Genomic DNA, 18,863 nt, shown 5'->3' on the forward strand with positions numbered 1-18,863 from the left:
CAGGAGGTGCCACCCTCTGAGTGTTTCTTGTGGCTCCTGCTCTTGGCCAAGCCCCTTTCCAGCTGATTTCCTGTTCCCACATTATTTTTACGTGGGAACTGCTCTGTTTGATCCTGCAGACTCAAAAAGAACAACTCAGCCTTTCCCAGGTGCCCAGGTAATGTTGGAATCCACCCTTAATTCAGATAAATGAGAATTTACAGCATTTTAAACATCTATTACCTCATCTGCATTCAATCCCTTTCCATGCCAGCTGTTTTGAAGTGGAAAAACAGAGATCCAAAGTTTTGTTTTTGTGAGAGCACAGACTTCTTTTTTTTTTTTTTTTGTTGGCCTGATGACTGTTTGCTTCTAGTTCAGTATCTCACAAAGATCTTGGAAAAATAAATTCTTCCCTGTGCTGGTAAACACCTAAAAATCCTGGCTTCATTTGGCAGAGTCTCCTTCCAGCACAAATGGGTCTGACCTTCAACTGAAATCGTTCTCACAGGGCTGACAATGAAAATGAGAGTTTTTCCAGCTAGGAAAGGTGCTCTAATTACTTGTCCCACAAAGATCAGAATAGATTCTGACACACTAAAGAGTGATTTAGTGGGGGAGTGTTTAAAATTAGATAACTGGTGCTTAACTGTTACCTGTGAGGAGATGAAGCAGAAGTACCAAGGAAGGAGAGGGGTAGATTTAAAAGCTATTTTTTTATTAAGAATTATAAAATATAGGTCTGATAAGTGTAGAAAAATGACTCTGCAGTGTTTTGGTAATGCCTCACAAGCTTTTGCTGCCCTTTGTCTCCACAGAGAGCTGACCAACAGGAACATTTAAATTATTCCATGACTAAAATCAGCTAAATGAGAGGGTGAAGTCATCACAGACAATGATTTCTATGAAAACATGTCCTGATGACATCTCTGCCTCAGCTTCTGTCCTGTTTTGGTGCTTGGCTGCATCTCCAGACACCTCTCAAAACTGCAAGGATAAGAAGAGTTTTCTTGCAGTGGAATGGAGAGAAAAGGCAATCAGATCCACTTCATTTGAAAGCCTGCTTCAATAAATCAACAAATTACTTTTTTGTATAAATAAAATTTACTTATTTTATTCCCATTTTTGGGGAGGTACTAAATGGGCAATGCCATGCATGGAGTGCACATGCTTTGGGAGGGAGCTCGTGTTTTTCTCTCGTGTTTTTCTCTCATGTTTTTCTCTCATGTTCTTCCCTCACCAGCAAATCAGAGCAGGATGGATTCCCCTGATGCTGTTAAATGCCTCAAACATCCATGTCCACCTTCCAGCAGAGCCCTGAGAGCGTGATGCAGCACAGCACAAAACACACAGGGCTTTCTGCTACTCTGCAAAAAGGATTTTTGTCCCATTCCCCATCCCTGGAGCTTTGCTGCTCCTCTAGAACACAGATGCAGAAAACCAGGCAGAAGCAGCAGTTTTTGCAGCGGTGTGATTTAATCCTGCTTTAATCACCTGAATGACAGAAGGGTTTATCTCTCCTTCTTGGAATAAATGATGTTACAGAGCTGTGGTTTCCACGTGCAGGATTTCAGAACCTTGGGAGCTTTATGGGTGTTTCAGCTCCTGAACATCTTTCTAAGCACTGATCTTGTGTTATCTGATCACAAACACTTGCACACCTGAAAACACAGGGAAGAGGGGAGATAGTTACTTATCCCACACCCATTTCTTGCTCTAATATGCTCACAACAGTTTTTAATCTGGTTTTCTTCTTGTGCTGCCACAAAATCATCTTCCAGACTGTTTCAGAAAGTAAAACCCATAAAATCCTGACAAAGAATCACTCATTGGTAATTTTAACTATTGTTTGAGATCTGTTTTGTGAAAAGAGGGTAAAAAGTAGGAAGGGAAGGGAAGGGAAGGGAAGGAGAAAGGAAAGAAAGGAAAGGAAAGGAAAGGAAAGGAAGAAAGGAAAAAGGAAAGGAAAGGAAAGGAAAGGGAAAGGAAAGGAAAGGAAAGGAAAGGAAAGGAAAGGAAAGGAAAGGAAAGGAAAGGAAGGAAAGGAAAGGAAAGGAAAAGGAAAGGAAGGAAAGGAAAGGAAAGGAAAGGAAAGAAAGGAAAGGAAAGGAAAGGAAAGGAAAGGAAAGGAGAAAGGAAAGAAAGGAAAAGGAAAGGAAGGAAAGGAAAGGAAAGGAAAGGAAAGGAAAGGAAAGGAAAGGAAAGGAAGGAAAGGAAAGGAAGGAAAGGAAAGGAAAGGGAAGGGAAGGGAAGGGAAGGGAAGGGAAGGAAATCTGGGAAAATCAACACCTTGGCTTTCGTCAGTCTGAAACAATTTCAGCTTGGATCTTTAAGAGATCAGTTTGTTGGTGTTTCTGTCCTTTCCTCATTAACTGCTCTGGTTATTGAGTAACTCAGGCTGTACAAGATTCCTTCCCAGGAGGTTCCAGGCAGCCCAGTTGCTGTGACCTGCTTGGGGTAAGAGCACAGAGCAACTGGGACCTGCTGGGGCTCTCTGGAGAGCTCAGAGCTGAGAAGTGACACTGGGACTGGGAGAGTCCTTGGGAATGCAGATGTTGGAGAGGGGAAGGCTGTGGGAGCTGGAATGAGGAGGAATTTGTGTGTTTGAGGACACCTGCACAGGATTTGGGATGAATGTGATGGATGAGATTCTCTGTTTGCAATGGTTGTAAAAATTCAATGTAATAAAGAAATAATGAAGGATCCAAAGCTGTTGGAGAGTGCCCAAAGGAGGGACACAGAGCTGGGGAAGGGGCTGAGGAAAAAAACAATTCAGCATCAAATCCCAAAGCCAAACAGGACCCAGATGTCCTGGAAATCAGCAGACACCCAGAGAACCAGACCAAGGTGCCCAAGCTGAGCTCTTCTAAGGCAGGAGCATCCCTTGGGATGTGCACAGCAACTGTTCCAGGCATCACAGCAGATCTGGCTCATCTCAGAGCACTGCAGAAAGGGCCTGGGGGTCCTGGTCAGTGCAAGTTGGATCTGAGTCCCTGCTGGGTCCTGGCAGCCCCAAGGGCCACCCTGTGCTGGGGGCACCAGGCCCAGGGAGGGATTGTCCCACTCTGCTCTGCCCTGGGGCAGCCTCAGCTCCAGTGCTGGGGGCACTTTGGGCACCACGGGATCAGAAGGACCCAGAGCTGTTGGAGAGTGCCCAGAGGAGGGACACGGAGCTGGGGAAGGGCTGAGGAGCAGCTGAGGGCACTTGGCTGGTTCAGCTGCAGCCCAGGAGACTGAGGGGAGGCTCCTCGGGGGCTGCAGCTCCTCCCCAGGGCAGGCACAGGGGCAGGGGCTGAGCTCTGCTCTGGCACAGGGACAGGAGCCCAGCAAGGGCTGCAGCTGTGCCAGGCCTTGGCATGGAGCTCAGGGCAAGGTTCTGCCCCCCGAGGCTGCTGGGCACTGCCCAGGCTGCCCAGGGAATGGTGCCAAGGCTGCCAGAGCTGCAGGAGCTCCCAGGGGTGCCCAGGGTGGGGGTGTTGGGGTGGCTGTGCAGGGACAGGGCTGGATCAATGATCCCTGAGGGTCCCTTCCAGCTCAGGATATTCCAGGATTCTGTGAACCCAGTGCCAGCTCTGCACTGCCCCAAACCCACAACCTCCTCTGGATGTCTCTCATTCCTCACTCAGCATCTGCTGCACCCTTGGGTCTGTGGGTGCCCCATGGGATGGGGGACACTGGCAAGGAGAGGGCAGCTCCTGCACCCTCCATCATCACATAACAAGGGAAAAAAGCAGCAAAACACTCAGCACAAGAGATTTTACATTTAACTGGCAGAAGGAAAAATGGCACCTTTCTGGATTGGAATGTACCTCAGCCTGCAGAAATTCAAAAGGTGCACAGCTGGGCAAGGAAAGGCTGAGCTTGCCAGCAGAAGAAGCTGTTGGGGGTGTTGGGGTGGCTGTGCAGGGACAGGGCTGGATCAATGATCCCTGAGGGTCCCTTCCCACTGAGGACATTCCAGGTTCCATGGGCTGTCCGGTCTCTGAGCCTGTGTGGAGCTGGCTGTGCTGGCAGTGCAGGCAGTGGGGTCGTGTCTGTCACCCCTGGTGTCACCTGAACTCTCAGTGGCTGCTGCTGCCCAGGGTGCCAGAGCTGGACAGGGCTCTGAGCAGCCTGGGCTGGTGCAAGGTGGAACAAGATGGTCCCTAAGGTCTCTCCCAACCCAGACCAGCACTCCCAGGGTGCTCAGGGTGGGGTTTGGGGTGGCTGTGCAGGGATGGGGCTGGATTTGATCCCTGTGGGATCCAGCTCAGGATCTTTTGGGATTCTGTGACTCTTCCCTGTGTGCTGGAAGCAGCTGTGCCACAGCAGAGCTGGGCTGCTCGCACTGTCAGGGCTCACTGCCCCCTCAATTAGGTAATTCCAGGGGCTGCAATGCCAAACTGGGAATGCAGCTGGAGCAACAACCCTGCTGCAGATTGCTCTGCCCCAGGAAGGGCACTCATGGCAAAAACCAGCTGGGGATGGCAACATCTCCAACTGCCTCAGCCATAATCCCGAAATTGTGACTCAGAGGCTTCTGTGCGAGGATTTCTGAATCAGTGTCCCTGCTAGAGTGGAAGTTGGGCTATCTCAGCAAAACTGCAGCTGGAACTAATCCCCCGTGGTGTTTAACACAAACCCAGCACAGGTTGCTTGGGCTTGTGCAGAGCTCTCCAGGCACTCAGCTGTGAAATGGAGTGATGGACCATGGAGGTGACAGGGATTCAAAGGGCAGAGCTGTTCCCAGTTCTCAGGGAAGAGGAAACAGCTGCAGCGCTGATTCTGCTCACACAGAGCCATTATAAGGAATTACAGCAGGATTACTACAGGAATAATAAATGCCATTATTGGAAATAATGAAATCTATCACCGAGTGCTGATGTGGCCCTGACACCCCCTGACACCTCCAGCCCCCAGCAGGAAAACCTTCCCACCACAACACACAAAGCAGGAATTGCTAAATCCCCTCTGATGTGCTCCGGATATTCCGGAATTGCAGCTCCCCCATTGTTCCAGGCTGGACTCTGGGCAATGCATTCAACAGAAGAGTTTCCCCTCCATAAATCAACACCCTGGAGGCTGAGGTGAGCACAAGCTCTGTTTATGTCATGTTCTGGGAGCTAAGGGCAGATTCCTACAGCAGGAAAAGGACTTTCTCCTCATCCCTTTCACTTTCCAGGACTCCCAGAATTTTTTTTTTCCCAGGCTTCTCCTCTGAGCTGCAGACACTGTTCTATTTTTGTTTTTATTTTTGTTTTTATTTTGACTTTTTTTATTTGACACTTTGTTCCATCTTGGGTTATCCCAGCAGCTTCAGGACTTAAAAGGTGGGTGGAGATTTACACAATGATCCCTCTGCAAAGTGGAGCTGATCAATCCATTGTGCTCAGAACTCCTGGATGGGAATATTTTCAAGCAAATAAAAATAAGGGAGCAATAAAACACCCTAAGAAGTGGCCAAATGCAGCTCTGGTAGCTGCAGGCAATAAAACAGGTTGTGTTTTGGTGGCCACAGGTGTTGTGGCCCGAGATGATGAAGAAAAAAAGAAATGCAGCCATCTATAATTTTTTTAATGGAAAACCATGATTTTTTAAAACCATTACAATGTCTCTTTAGCAGTTTTATTTGGTACTATAAACACCTTTCCCCACTTAACTTACAAGGCACCCCTGCCTGCAAACACCATCACTTACACCATTCTTTTGAGCTCTCTTTCCATACAAGATAAAATCCATTGCTCTGGATGTGGCTCTGCCTTGGTTTTCAGGCTGAAATTATCAGAAACGGCTCAGCCAAAGACTTGATTCCCAAACCCATGGGAATGATGACCTATTTAGCTTTTTGTGCATCTTTCCTGCTTTAAATTGGATTTTGAGGGCTGACCCTCACCCCCAAGGCATGAAGCTGCTTCCATCAGTCCCATCCAGAAGAGCAGTGGGGGTGTCCTGTTCCCAAATTCCCATCCTTTCCTCTCACTGTTCTTGTTGTGGGGCTGCACAAAGACCCAACCACATCCCCAAGCCTCGGATTTCCAAGCCCTTGGTAGGAGATGGAAAGCAGAGGGCATGGCTTGGCTGGGACAGGGATTAGCCCAACTTCTGCTGTGTAAATAAGCAGAATTTACCCACTTCTTAGTGAAGGCACAACAAAAAAGCCTTTTTTAGCCTAAAAGGTCATCACTGTCAACAATTCCCTACCCCTAGTCCCCAGCTGATCCATTAACCAACTGTTCCCCATCCTTATGCCCCTATAAAGCCACGATCCAAGCATTCCCCATCCCTATTCCCCCATAAATTCAAGATCCAACCATTCCCCATCCCTATTCCCTTATAAATCCACGATCCAACCATTCCCCATCCCCATTCCCCTGTAAATCCATGATCCAACCATTCCCCATCCCTATTCCCCTGTAAATCCATGATCCAACCATTCCCCATCACCATTCCCCTATAAATCAACCATTCCCCATCCCCATTCCCCTATAAATCCATAAACCAACCCTTCTTCTTCCCTATTCCACTGTAAATCCATGAACCAACCATTCCCCATCCCTATTCCCCTATTAACCCATAACCATCCATTCCTTATCCCTTTTCCACTATAAATCCATAAACTCACTGTTACCCATCCCTATTCCCTTATAAAACCTTGACCTAACTATTCCCCATCCCTATTCCCTTATAAATCCATAAACCAACTATTTCCCATCCTTATTCCACCCTAAACCCACAAACTAACTACTCACCATCCCTATTCCCCTATAAATCCATAAACCACAGTGAGGCCAAAGGGAACCAGTCCAAACAAAACCAGCTCACAACTCCAGAACCCGACTTTTCAGGGACCTACCCCACTACTTGTGGTGGGTTTATTATTAATTTTTAATTAAAACTTTCCCTCAGCACCGAGCTCCGTGCGAAGCCCTGAGGGTGCGATGCCCCCGGGGGTCCCACAGGTGATCCTGCGGCCGCCCCTCCGCTGCTTCCAGCCCCAGGGCTGCACCCTACGGACGTGCCCGTGTTTTTCCATGACTCTTCACGTCTCTCCCTCCCTGTGCTCCCTCACACCCCGCTCCTCCCCTGGCCCCCCCGGTTACCTCAGCCGGGCGGGGCGCGGGCGCGGGACTCGAACCGGCGGCTCCGAGGGCAGTGAGGGGTTGCGGAGCGCCCGCCGGCCGATGCCCCGCCAGGCCCCGCCCCGCCCGCGGCGCGCGCAGCCAATCACGCGCCGCTACCCCCCGCCCCCCGTGAGGCACCCCCAGCCGATGTCCCGCCTCCCGCGCTCTGCTCAGCCAATAAACAGCGAGATATTTAAATAGACATCTAAACTGCCCAATAAAAGCCGTTTTCTCGTGCGAGGGCGTGGCACGCGCAGAGGGGCGTGGTCTCTTAGGGGGCGTGACAGGCGAGGGTATATAAGGAGGCAGTGGGGCCGCGGTGCCATTTTGTGTAGCAGCGCCTGGGGAGCGGGGGGCGGAGGCGGCGGAGGGTTTCGGGGTTCGGACCAGAGCGGCCGGATGGTGAAATCCTCCCTGCAACGGATACTCAACAGCCACTGCTTCGCTAGAGAGAAAGAGGGGAATAAAAGCACCATCATGCCCGCTGTGCTGAGCCTCAGTACCGGACAGAGCAGGTGAGGCGCCGCGGCCTCCCTCAGCCTCGCACCGCTGGGCCCTCGCTGCCTCCTTCCTCTTCCTCATCCTCGTTGTCGCCTCCCTGGTGGCCGGAGAGGGGCGGGGAGCGCTGCGTGGCCGGCGGGGGAGGGGCGGCCTGGCCTCGGCCCCGCGGGGAAAGGCGGCACGGGAGGGTAGAAAAAGCACAAAATAAAGGAAATTTTAAGGCCCCAACGCTGTCCCAGCCCTGGGAGGGACCCCCGAGGGCAACCCCGGGTTGGGGGAGGCTCCGGGCAAGGCTTGGGGGTGGGGAAGGCGGGGGGGGCGAGGGGAAAACAATAATTAGGCAAAGATATTGAAGGATTGAAGGCTGTTATCCCCTTATGTAACCGTGGATACTCCGCAAAACGAATCGAGGGTAAGAGTGTTACGAGAGCTGGTGGTTAAAAAACTCAACCGAAAGATTAAAACACCCCCCACAGGTGCTGGGAAGAAAGAAAAAACCTGAATTAAGGTGGCTGGTGTGGAGCGGTGGATGCTCAGGACATCGATCTGCCCTTTCCACCTCGTGTGTGGACTGTGGAAAGAGTTCTTTAACCGTTTTTATATTTAACTGCGAGCTAAAGATTGTTTTTCTCCTCCCTAAGAGCACGTAAACATCACTAAAATATATTTATGGCTGCAAACCTTCCTTCTGCACCACCTTTTTGGGGTAAAAATGTGAAATTATTGGAGATTGCCACAGCACACCTTTGGAAAAGGTTTTTAAAGGTTTATTTGTTAGGGAAATTAAAAATGTGTAGTTCACAGTCATTCTCAGATAAAATAAATAATGTTGATATTAAAGAAAAACATCTCTTTCAAAGAGCTTAAAATAATGGGTTGGATACTAATTTAATTAAAACAGCGCATTCAGTTAGCGCGGATTTTGTATTTTTAATAAAACTTCGCAGTTGTTACCCTTGCTTCATATTAAAATAGAAATATAATTTACCTTCCAGCCCATAATATTTAACCTCTCTGCCCATTCCCAGCCTTTTTAATACGGATTATTCATCACAAGTTTCAAGCTCATTAAAAAAAAAAAAAAAAGAAATTAAAAGAACCCCCAAACCAATCCAAACCCCGCAAGTCGGGTGCAAAATGGTGGATTATTTTGTAGCTGTTTATTCGGATTTGCAAATGGCTGCAGTGGCTGCTGCTGGCACCCGGAGACAGGACGATTGTGAAAATTCCCCCAAGGGCCTCGATTGCTGCATCTGCTGAGATGACGCAACTCAAGAGTGGAGCCTGCGGGTGAAGGATGGTGCAGAGGGAGGGGCCAGCGCTGCTCTGCCACGGGAGGAGTGAAACAGCCTTGAAAAGGATGGGGAGAAACTTAAAAATATCCCTCGCACCTTCAGAAATACGGTGTTTTTCTCTTCCTTGTGGGATCGCTCTGAGGAGTTCAGTGGGAAGAGGTTTGGAGGTTTTGCAGAGGTTCAGGTGTGGCCTCAGCTCAAGCAGAGAATTCTGGAGGTGGAGATGATTCCTTGGAATTGCCTGGTGGGGAATATCCCAGGGAAAAAAGTGATCCCTGCCTTGCTGGGATCAGAGCAAGGAGAGCAGAAAGCAGCAAATTCCTGCAGGAATGTTCTTTTCCTGAGCTCACAACAGGCCTGCCTGGCACAGAAACTCACTCAGCCTGAGTATTTTTCATCTCCAAGTGAAAATCTTCACTCAAAATACTGCAGTGGCAGCTCCCTGAGCACTGTCCTGCTGTGGAGCTTCCTTTGTCTTCCCACTTGAAATATTCCTTTGGCTTAGGTTTGGGTTTTTTAACCCTGTTTAAATCCTGCAGGTGCCAGGGCTTTGTCCAAGCCTGTGTAACCGTGTTCCCTTTGCAGTTCCAGGGTTCCCTTCAATTGCTGTAGTAACCTGGGTCCGGGGCCTCGGTGGTGCTCCTGATGTCCCTCACCCACCCCTGAAGATCCCAGGTGGGCGAGGGAATAGTCAGAGGGATCACAATCTTTCAGCTAATTTATTTTATTCGGTGAGTATGAGGTGCAAACAGCTTGATAACGTTCAATCCTTCCTCTGAAAATGAGCAGGAAAATCACTCTGCTCTTGTCCCTGCTGCAGGATAATCGGCTGAATGTCACAGAAGAACTAACACCTAACAACAGGACAAGAATTCTCAATGTCCAGTCAAGGCTTACAGATGCCAAACACATCAGTTGGAGAGCAGTGCTGAACAACAACAACCTCTACATTGAAATTCCCAGTGGTGCTCTGCCTGAGGGGAGCAAGGACAGGTGGGTCAGGGAAATCTTGGCTGTGGGAGAACACTTTGCTTTTTGTATTTTTAAAGTTTAATTTTGAGTTTTGATGCTCTCTTGTGAGCCTGGTTTCAGGGCTGCTGGAAGAATCAGTCTGGGATTTCAGGCTGGTTTAGGCAGTGAGATTTCCAGGCTGTTTGAGTGTGTCACTGCAGCTCCTTCAGCTTTTTCTGTGCCACTGAGGAGTCCTGCCCTTGAGTTCTGCCTGGGCTTCAGGGATCTGGTGGTGTGAGGCTCCAACCTGTGCCTCTTCCTTAGCAATTCCTGTGTGGATTGGCTCTCAGGGCCTTGAAATTCTCTGTGAAGAAGCACTGCCAGAGCTCAAACAATCAGAGTGGGATTGCTGGGGTGCCTGTGCAGGGCCAGGGCTTGGCCTGGATGATCCCTGTGGGTCCCTCCCATCCCAGGACATTCCCTGTGGGTCCCTCTATCCCAGGACATTCCCTGTGGGTCCCTCTATCCCAGGACATTCCCTTTGGGTCCCTCCATCCCAGCACAATCCTTAAATGATCCCTGTGGGTCCCTCCATCCCAGGACATTCCCTGTGGGTCCCTCTATCCCAGGACATTCTCTGTGGGTCCCTCTATCCCAGGACATTCCCTGTGGGTTCCTCCCATCCCAGGACATTCCCTGGATGGTCCCTGTAGGTCCCCCTATCCCAGGACATTCCCTTTGGGTCCCTCCATCCCAGCACAATCCTTAAATGATCCCTGTGGGTCCCTCCATCCCAGGCATTGTTGTGGGTCCTCAATCCCAGGACATTCCCTTTGGGTCCCTCCATCCCAGAACATCCCTGGATGGTCCCTGTAGGTCCCTCTATCCCAGGACATTCCCTGGATGATCCCTGTGAGTCCCTCCCATCCCAGGACATTGCCTGTGGTTCCTCCCATCCCAGAACATCCCTGGATGATCCCTGTGGGTCCCTCCATCCCAGGACAATCCCTGGATGATCCCTGTGGGTCCTCCCATCCCAGGACATTCCCTGGATGATCCCTGTGAGTCCCTCCCATCCCAGGACATTCCCTGTGGGTCCCTCAATCCCAGGACATTCCCTTTGGGTCCCTCCATCCCAGAACATCCCTGGATGGTCCCTGTGGTTCCTCCCATCAGAACATCCCTGGATGATCCTGTGGTTCCTCCCATCCCAGAACATCCCTGGATGGTCCCTGTGGTTCCTCCCATCCCAGGAAATTCCCTGTGGGTCCCTCCCATCCCAGGACATTGCCTGTGGGTCCCTCCCATCCCAGGGCATTCCCTGGGCACTGAACCCCTGCTGTTCCTCTTGCAGTTTCGCAGTTCTTCTCGAGTTTGCTGAAGAACAACTCCGAGTTGAGCACGTGTTCATCTGTTTCCACAAGAACAGAGATGACAGAGGTGGGTGTTCCCTGCACCTCCAGAGACACAAAATGCCTTCTGGTGGAAATTTAAAAGTTTTTTTTCATTATCCCATGGGTGAAACGTGTTTACTGCTTTGTTTTCTAGCTGCACTGCTCCGTACTTTCAGCTTTTTGGGCTTTGAGATTGTGAGACCAGGGCATCCCCTTGTCCCCAAGAGACCAGATGCTTGCTTCATGGCCTACACGTTTGAGAGAGACTCAGCAGAAGAAGACTAGATTGCAATGTTTGCCTCTTTAGAGCTTTCTTGTTGTCTATAAAAGATGATTCTGTAGAAATTTTGTCAACATCTTATTCCAGTCTATCTTAACTCTTGTGTGACCCAGCTGCTTTGGTGGTGAGATGTTGAAAATTTCAGACTCCACATCTTTCTCTGGATTTTGTGCGCATGTCGTGGTTGTGCAAAAAAATAAATGCTCCCTCCAAATTTAGCAGTATATTTCTTGAAGTTTAATATTGTGTTTGTGATACTGAAGTATTTGCTTTAATTCTAAATAAAAATTTATATTTTACTTTTTTTATTGCTGGTTTTAAGCTGTTTAAAGACTTGCACTCTTGAAGAGGTGGCTCTGGAACTGCCCCAACCATTAAAGTTGCAGGTGTGGAAAGGCTTTGCTTGTTCTTTGCTTGACTGGAACTCATGGGTGTGCTCTGACCGAGCTTGGAATAATCCAGAAATCCTGGAAAACTCTAGTTTTAGTGAGTAATTAGCAGATGTGGTAATTAGGAGCAGTGCTTGCCAGTGTTTTATGGGATATTCAGGGTGTGATTTCATTGGGAAGTCTCAACCTATGGTTGCTTTAAATCCCAAATATGCAACTTAAATACCTGGAATTTTATGGTGTTCCTGTAACAGTGCAGCCTTCCCGGTGTGTGCAGGTGACTCCAGGAACTGTGGCTGTGAGCTGGGAAGGTTTGTGGCACTCCTGCACCTCAGTGGTGTCACCAAGGATTCTTGGGGGGATTGAAGGGTGAGGAGGGGGCTGTTCAGGGGTGAAAGGGACTCCTTGGGATGCTGGAATTAACAAACCTTGAACTGAAGTTACAACAAATAAATCTCCAAAGGGGCTAAGCTTTAAAGTGTGGTATTTCCATGTTTTTCCATACTTGAAGGTTTGTTTGGAGCTGATCAATCTTTTCTCTATAAAACCTTGGAGCAGGGAATTCTTGGGATGCGTTTATTTCCCCAGATTCTGCTGGGTGTGAGTAGAAGTCCCTGAGTGGGGCCCTAGGGGATCTGGGTGCTGTGAAATGTCTGAGTGAGGCCCTAAAGTTTCCCCCACAGCCCATCCCTGGGCTCAGCAGTGCTGGGATCCCATGGAATACACTGAAATATTCCCTGAAACTCCTCAGAGATGCAGCACAGAGTGACCTGGGGTGTGTGAGCAGTGATGGTGCCAAGTGGGCTCGTTAAAAATGGCTCTTCCCAATTCTCTCCTGGCCCTACAGTTGTGCTGGTCCTGGAGGGAGTTTTGGAAGGCCAGTGAATGTGGGAAAATGCCCCAAGCTGGGCTGGGAGAGGTTTGGCATGGAGCTCAGGGCAAGGTTCTGCCCCCCGAGGCTGCTGGGCACTGCCCAGGGAATGGTGCCAAGGTTGCCAGAGCTGCAGGAGCTCCCAGGGCTGCTCAGGGTGGGGTTGTTGGGAGCACTGATGATCCCTGAGGGTCCTTTCCCACTCAGGATATTCCAGAATTTCATAGTGATGGCATGATCAGGGGAGGGTGTCCTTGTTTTTCTCAACAGGCTGGCACAGGGCTGCTCTGGTTATCTGGAAAAATCCCTGTTTTCCTCTGACACATGGTACCTGTGCCATGTTCTGCTCTCCACAAGAACAGGCGTGTGGAATGTGCCTGGTCCTGCCTCCATGGGATGTTTTGGGGATTTTGGATGCTCCTGGCAGAAGGGGAGGGGGTCACCCATGCTGCAAACCAGAACTGGGGGGCTGAGCAGGAGCCAGGGCAGCGGGTTGGGCTTTGTCTCCCCGGGATGAGCAGCTGTGCCCTGGCCTTTACTGCCCTCTGGTAGCCACGGCAAATACTGCAGGAGCCACAGGGACAGCAGGGCTGGGCTCTCCCGGGACATCTGCAATGAGATCTGAGCCCCGTTTCTGTGCCAAATACTGCAGGAGCCACAGGGACAGCGGGGCTGGGCTCTCCCGGGACATCTGCAATGAGATCTGAGCCCCGTTTCTGTGCCAGGCTCGATGGGGTCCAGCCTGGGCAGGGAGAGGCTGCACTGGGGGATTTGGGTGCTGCAAACCAACCATGGGACTGAGCTGTTCTCTGCAGGGTCCCAGCTCTGGTTTGATTTTGGTTTTGGAGCTCAGGGACTCTCTCCAGGGTCCCACCTCTGGTTTATTTCTGTATTTTGGAGCTCAGGGACTCTCTGCAGGCTCTCAGCTCTGGTTTATTTTTGGTTTTTTGGAGCTCAGGGATTTCTAGGAGGAATCCTCCCCACTCCAGCCATGCCCCAGGCTTGGGTAACTGCCCTGGGGAGCCACTGCCACATCCATGGGCACAGCAGCTGTGGGAGGCTCTGTCCCACTGCTGTTAGGTGATGGAGTCACTGAATCATGGAATTGTTCAGGTTGGAAAAGTCTCCTCAGACCACTGAGCCTGACCATGACCCCATCACCACTAAGCCATGTCCCCAAGTGCCACATCCCCACTTGGAACACTCCCAGGGATGGTGACTCCAGCACCTGGGCAGCCTGTGCTGATGCCTGAGCACTCTTTCAGTGAAGGAATTTTTCCTGATACCCAGCCTAGATGGCTGTGAGTGGATTATTAATTGCTGAGGAATAATTTAAATAACCTTCACCATGCTGGTCCCTGGACATCTGCATGGATTTGGGGACTGGGTCCAGATCCCACGTGCTGCCAAGTGTTTCACAGCAAGGAAAAGATTCCACAGCCCTGCCTTGGTGCCCATGAACTCACCTGAGCTGTTCACCAGAGCCCATGGAGGCTGTTCTGGGTAATCACCACCATCCAGGACAGTTTGGCTTTGTGTTTCCCTCTGGATCCATCCCTGGAGTGTGTAATGCTGGCAGAGAAGCACATAAAGGAGCAGTGTTTGAGAGGCTTGGCTTCAGGTTTTATTGAAGCTGTATTTTTCCCTTTAAAATGTCATTTTTATTAGTGACTGTGTCACAAATTGTCTCTGGGAGGCACAGGCTGAAGGAGCTTTTGTTTCTCAGGGTGAGCTGTGATGGGTGGCTTTGAGTGTAATTTAAAACAGCAAAAACCTGCTGGCTGCAAAAAGGCTCTGAGGGGGTTTTGTTCAAAGTCTGAACCCCATAAACTTTATTTGAGATTATCAGTCACTAAATTGATGCCTGGGACTCCCATCCAGCTGCCTTTCCTCAGGTGCTCTGATAAACCAGACTTAGAGCATCAAGCAAAAATGGTTTGAGGGTATAAACCCTGTGGTTTTACACACTTCATCATCCTTGGGCTTGGGTTTGTAGAGCTTTCCCAGTGAAGACCTATTGAGATTTCTCAGGAACTGGTGGATTTCACAGAATCATGGAATGATTTGGGCTGAGAGGACCCTAAAAATAATTTAGTTTCAACTCCCCTGCCATGGGCAGGGACAGGTTTGGGCAGGGACAGGTTTGGCTGGGCCCTCGTGAGCTTTAGGAGACCTTTGGGTGGGCTGAACTGGAGGTGGTTTAAGGAGCATAGAGAACCTGGGTGACCTGGTAAAGGGTGTGCTCAGCGGCCCCCTGGAAGTACTGGCAGCACAGCCACTCCTCCAGGCCAGGCCTGACCCCAGCCCCAGCCGAGTTCTCTGCAAACCTCAGCAGCAGCAGAGCCCTCTTGACCTGCAGCCAGCTCTGGAGCAGCTCCAGGCTCTTCCTGCTCCTGGCAAAGAGCTCCTGGCGTGGTCCCCAGAGCAGCACCTGCAGGATGGCCCTGGCCTGCAGGATGGACACCCTCTGGTGAGGATCCCTGTGCAGCAGCAGCGAGGCCAAGCGCTTCAGTCCTGCTGAGTAGATGGACAGCGAGGGGATTTCGGGGAGCCTTTTGCTTCTGAAGTCCAAAATGTTCTCCAGGGAGATGTCCACGTGCAAGATCTGGTAGATCAGCCTGCCCAAGTTCAGCTCAGCTGCTGTTGGAGTGGAGGGTGCAGCCAGAGCGTGGCTCCAGTCCAGTTCCTGGCTGCTGGAACAAGGTCTCTGCTTCTCCTGCACCTTGAAGAAGCTGCTGATGAGCAGCCGAGGAAGGGACAGTCCTGGCAGCTCCTTCTGCCTCTCGGGGGGACACGGGCACTGCACCAGCAGCAGGTTCTCAGGGCACAGGTCCCCCTGGACCACGTTCTGCTCCTGGAGGTGCTCCAGCCCCATGCACAGCTGCAGCAGCAGGAGGCAGCCCAGGCGCTCGTAGTGCCCGGGGCTGCTCCTGTGCAGAGCGCGGGAGCCCTTCACAAACTCTGCCAGGGTCTGCTGGGGAACCTCGGCACAAAGCAGCACCTGCAGGAGGGGCTGGGGGGCAGGACAGGCTGGATGCTCTCTGGAAGGGCTCTGTGCTCCAGGGATTGCTGGCAGCAGCAGCTCCCGGGGGAGGCGGTCGGTGAAGCGGCCGAGCAGGCGCTGGATGCTGCAGTGGGTGCCCAGGGAGCTCTGCACGGCCAGGCTGGAGCAGCACGGCTTGGGGACCTGCAGGGACACACAGGACAGGGCCAGCTGTGCAAGGACAGCTGTCCTGGGCTTGGGACACCCTGCCAGCTCAGGGCCACCAGCCCTGCTGTGACCCACATGTGGTGCTACACACTCTGAACCAACCAGGAATGGAGCCAGAACTGGGACACTACGAGGTCCCCCTGCACCCTCTGAACACCTCAGGAATGGAGCCAGAGCTGGGATATGAGGGTGGTGCACAGGCTGGGCTCTCCTCCTGCTCTCCTAGGCAGCCAGCTCTGCTCCAGCCTCTCCTCTGGCTGAGTTAGCAGGACATGTCCTCCATCAGGGCCATTTTTGATGTGTCCCTTGGCCACTCCAGGTTGGAGCAGCAGGGACACACAGGACAGGGCCAGCTGTGCAAGGACAGAGCCCTGTCCCTGGCTGGGCCACCCTGCCAGCCCTGCTGTGACCCACACATGGTGCTGGGATCCCCCTGCACCCTCTGAACCCAGAAATGAAGCCAGAGCTGGGACATGAGGGTGGTGCAGCCCCCAGATGATCTGGGCTCTCATCCTCCTCTCCTGGGCAGCCAGCTCTGCTCCAGCCTCTCCTCTGCATGTGCTGGCCCCTCTAACTGAGTTAGCAGGACCTGTCCCCCAGCAGGGCCGTTTTTGATGTGTCCCTCGTCCCCAGGGGAAGTGTCACCCTCACCAGCCAGCCCCTGCCAGCAGCACTGTGTCATCCAGCAATGCAGAAGTGGCTGCAGGAAGGGGAAGTGGCCCCAGTGTCGTGTTTCGTGGATAAACCAACACTCCTGGATCTCCTGGCTCCCTCTGCACCACCCAGACCCCTCACCCCGATCCCCCCTTACCTTGGCTGCCAACTGCAGCTGGCTGTGCTGGAAGGTGAAGCCCACCCTGAAGTACCAGGCGTCCCCGCTCTGGCAGCAGGGCTGGGGGTCCAGGACACCGAGGGCTGCCCAGCGCTTGCCCAGCAGCTCTGCCTCCAGCAGCTGCTGCCTCTCCTCGGGCCCCAGCAGCTCCTCCTGCAGCAGAGCCGAGAGCCGGGCCAGGGCGGCCTCCTGGCACCCCAAAACCACCCCAGAGACCCCGGCTGGGCTCTCCAGGAGCTGCCCCAGCTCCCCATCCCCTGTGCCGAATGTCAGCTCCTTCAGGCTGATCGAAGGGGCTTTCTGGGGGCTGCTTGGGGCCAGCGGCTCCAGCAGGCTTTGGGATTTGTTCAGGGGCTTCTTGGAGGGTCTGTCCCGGGGGGGAGCCCCCTGTGCTGCGGGGATGCTGTACAGGATGCTGCCGGCCCGAGGCTCGGGGTCGTCATGGGATGATGCGGGCGCCGGGAGGGACTCGGCTCGCTGGAGCTGCTTTTTGGGCAGGGGGGGAGGCAGCGGGTCCGGCTGGGCCCGGGGGAGGGGTCTCACAGCGCCCTCCCCTCGGCTGGCCTTGCGGGGAACGAGGTGGGCACGCAGCTCTCCTGGGGAGGGACGGACAGAGTGACAGGACAGACGGGACAGAGGAGAGGAGCGGGGTGGGATGGGATGGGATGGGATGGGATGGGATGGGATGGGATCCATGGGATGGGATGGGTTGAGTGGGATGGATGGGATGGGATAGGGTGGAATAGGGTGGGCGGAATGGGATGGGGTGGGTGGGATCCATGGGATGGGGTGAGGTGGGGTGGGGTGGGATGGGGTGAGGTGAAATAGGGTGGGTGGGATGGGGTGGATGGGGTTGGATGGGATGGGGTGGTATGGTATGGGAGTACAGCACGTTGTTCTTTGCCCCCTGCATATTTCCAGCCCCAAAGCCACACCAGCACCAGCCAGGGGGTGACGGACAGGGCCAGCAGCGCCACTGCCCGAGGTGACACCGTAGTGTCACAGCAGGGGCACAGCAGGGTCAGGGGGTCACTCACCCACGTTGCTGTAGATGAGGGCCGAGCTGGGGCAGCGAGGGGGGCACCCCCCCGGCGTGTCCGGCATGGGGGTGGCGGCTCCGGGGGCAGCCGGGTCCGGGCTGGCACTGCAGAGCACCGAGCTGGCCCTGCACGGGCCGGGACAGCGTCACCCCCGGCTCCCGCTGCCCCCGGGGCCGGCCCAGGGGAGGAACACACAAAAAAGGGGAAGCAGCGGCCTGGGGAGCCTTAGCGGGGCGGTTTTGGGGATAAACACGGGGAGTTTGGTGGCCCAGTGACCCCAGTTGTCACGCTGGGAAATCCTGGGGGTGGGAGATGCCCCAGGAGCTCCACACGCATGGGACACACCCAGGTGTGCCCAGGGCCTGATGTGGCACCGGTGGTCCCTGCTGGGTGACCCCAGGGAGGGCACAGCGCTGGTAGAGGAGTGGGACAAGAGCAGGAAAGGCCTTTGAGACCCCCCAGCCAAGCCTGGGGGCAGGACAGGGGTCCGGGCATGGGGAGGGGGCCCGAAGGAGGAGGGCACTGGGATGGAGCCGCTGGTTTCACTTCCCTATCCCGGCGCTGGGCTCTGACTCTGCCACCAGCGATACCGAAACCACGCTGGCTTTGTCTAAACCTCCCTGTTCTGCTGGAATATCCAAAGCTCAGCTCTGTCTGAACAACCCCAGCTGGTGCCCCCAACTCCCCAGACCCCACAAAGCGCTGGCTTGGGGCAGCAGCCGTGCTGAGAGCAGCTCCTTCCCCTTTGCAGAGCTCTGGGTACCTGTGAGGTGTCCCTGGGGGCAGGGAGGTCCCGCGGGGCTCCAGCTGCACATCCCGGAGCCGCAGCAGCTCCCGGTGCCCATCCCAGCCCCTCCTGGTGCTGCCCATGGCGCTCGGGGCTCGCCTTGTGCTGCCTCCCGGGCGGGCAGGATGTGCTTTCAAAACCTGCTCTGGGCTCTGCTCAAGGAAGCTGGGCTTGGTTCAGCCGGGCTTGGCTCAGCAGGGCTTGGCTCAGCAGGGCTTGGCTCAGCTGGGCTT

General features: G+C 53.1%; 3 protein-coding genes across 5 annotated transcripts in view; 1 reads left to right on the top strand and 2 right to left on the bottom strand.

Annotated features, from left to right (window-relative positions):
• LOC135458736 (cilia- and flagella-associated protein 251-like) overlaps nt 1-7,097 on the bottom strand; it is a 41,906-nt gene extending 34,809 nt beyond the window's left edge. The window contains exon 1 of one of the 2 annotated variants that reach the window (XM_064734013.1): nt 7,059-7,097. The gene's annotated coding sequence lies outside the window, so the exon portion shown is untranslated. Of the gene's footprint in view, nt 1-1,473; nt 1,614-7,058 lie in introns of those variants that run through there. The other variant, XM_064734014.1, reaches the window with a different exon arrangement.
• Nucleotides 7,098-7,409: 312 nt separating this feature from the next.
• Nucleotides 7,410-11,898, top strand: OAZ1 (ornithine decarboxylase antizyme 1). The gene is given in 6 exon segments (XM_064734307.1): nt 7,410-7,594; nt 9,461-9,518; nt 9,520-9,606; nt 9,696-9,868; nt 11,181-11,266; nt 11,375-11,898. Coding segments are annotated over 6 exon segments (651 nt in total). The 5' UTR covers nt 7,410-7,478; the 3' UTR covers nt 11,506-11,898.
• Nucleotides 11,899-13,533: 1,635 nt separating this feature from the next.
• On the bottom strand, nt 13,534-18,863 carry PEAK3 (PEAK family member 3). Of its 2 annotated transcripts, XM_064734259.1 has the most exons (5): nt 18,607-18,863; nt 17,841-17,968; nt 16,783-17,399; nt 15,088-15,947; nt 13,534-14,332 (listed from the first exon to the last, which is right to left on the bottom strand). In XM_064734259.1, the coding sequence occupies exons 1-5, from the start codon at nt 18,711-18,713 to the stop codon at nt 14,236-14,238; spliced, it is 1,809 nt and encodes a 602-aa protein (XP_064590329.1). In that variant the 5' UTR covers nt 18,714-18,863; the 3' UTR covers nt 13,534-14,235. The 2 variants fall into 2 exon arrangements, with proteins under 2 accessions (XP_064590329.1, XP_064590328.1); XM_064734258.1 differs by having other exon boundaries at nt 13,534-15,947.

This window comes from Zonotrichia leucophrys, chromosome 28 (genome assembly GCF_028769735.1).
Source record: "Zonotrichia leucophrys gambelii isolate GWCS_2022_RI chromosome 28, RI_Zleu_2.0, whole genome shotgun sequence".
In the NCBI taxonomy this organism is placed as follows: Eukaryota; Metazoa; Chordata; class Aves; order Passeriformes; family Passerellidae; genus Zonotrichia; species Zonotrichia leucophrys.

Coding starts and splice junctions, on each gene's coding strand:
- PEAK3 (XM_064734258.1), bottom strand. CDS start 18,713: ATGGGCAGCACCAGGAGGGGCTGGGATGGGCACCGGGAGCTGCTGCGG. Junction 17,400..17,840: donor CCTCATCTACAGCAACGTGG/GTGAGTGACCCC, acceptor GTCCCTCCCCAG/GAGAGCTGCGTGCCCACCTC. Junction 15,948..16,782: donor AGCTGCAGTTGGCAGCCAAG/GTAAGGGGGGAT, acceptor GTGTCCCTGCAG/GTCCCCAAGCCGTGCTGCTC.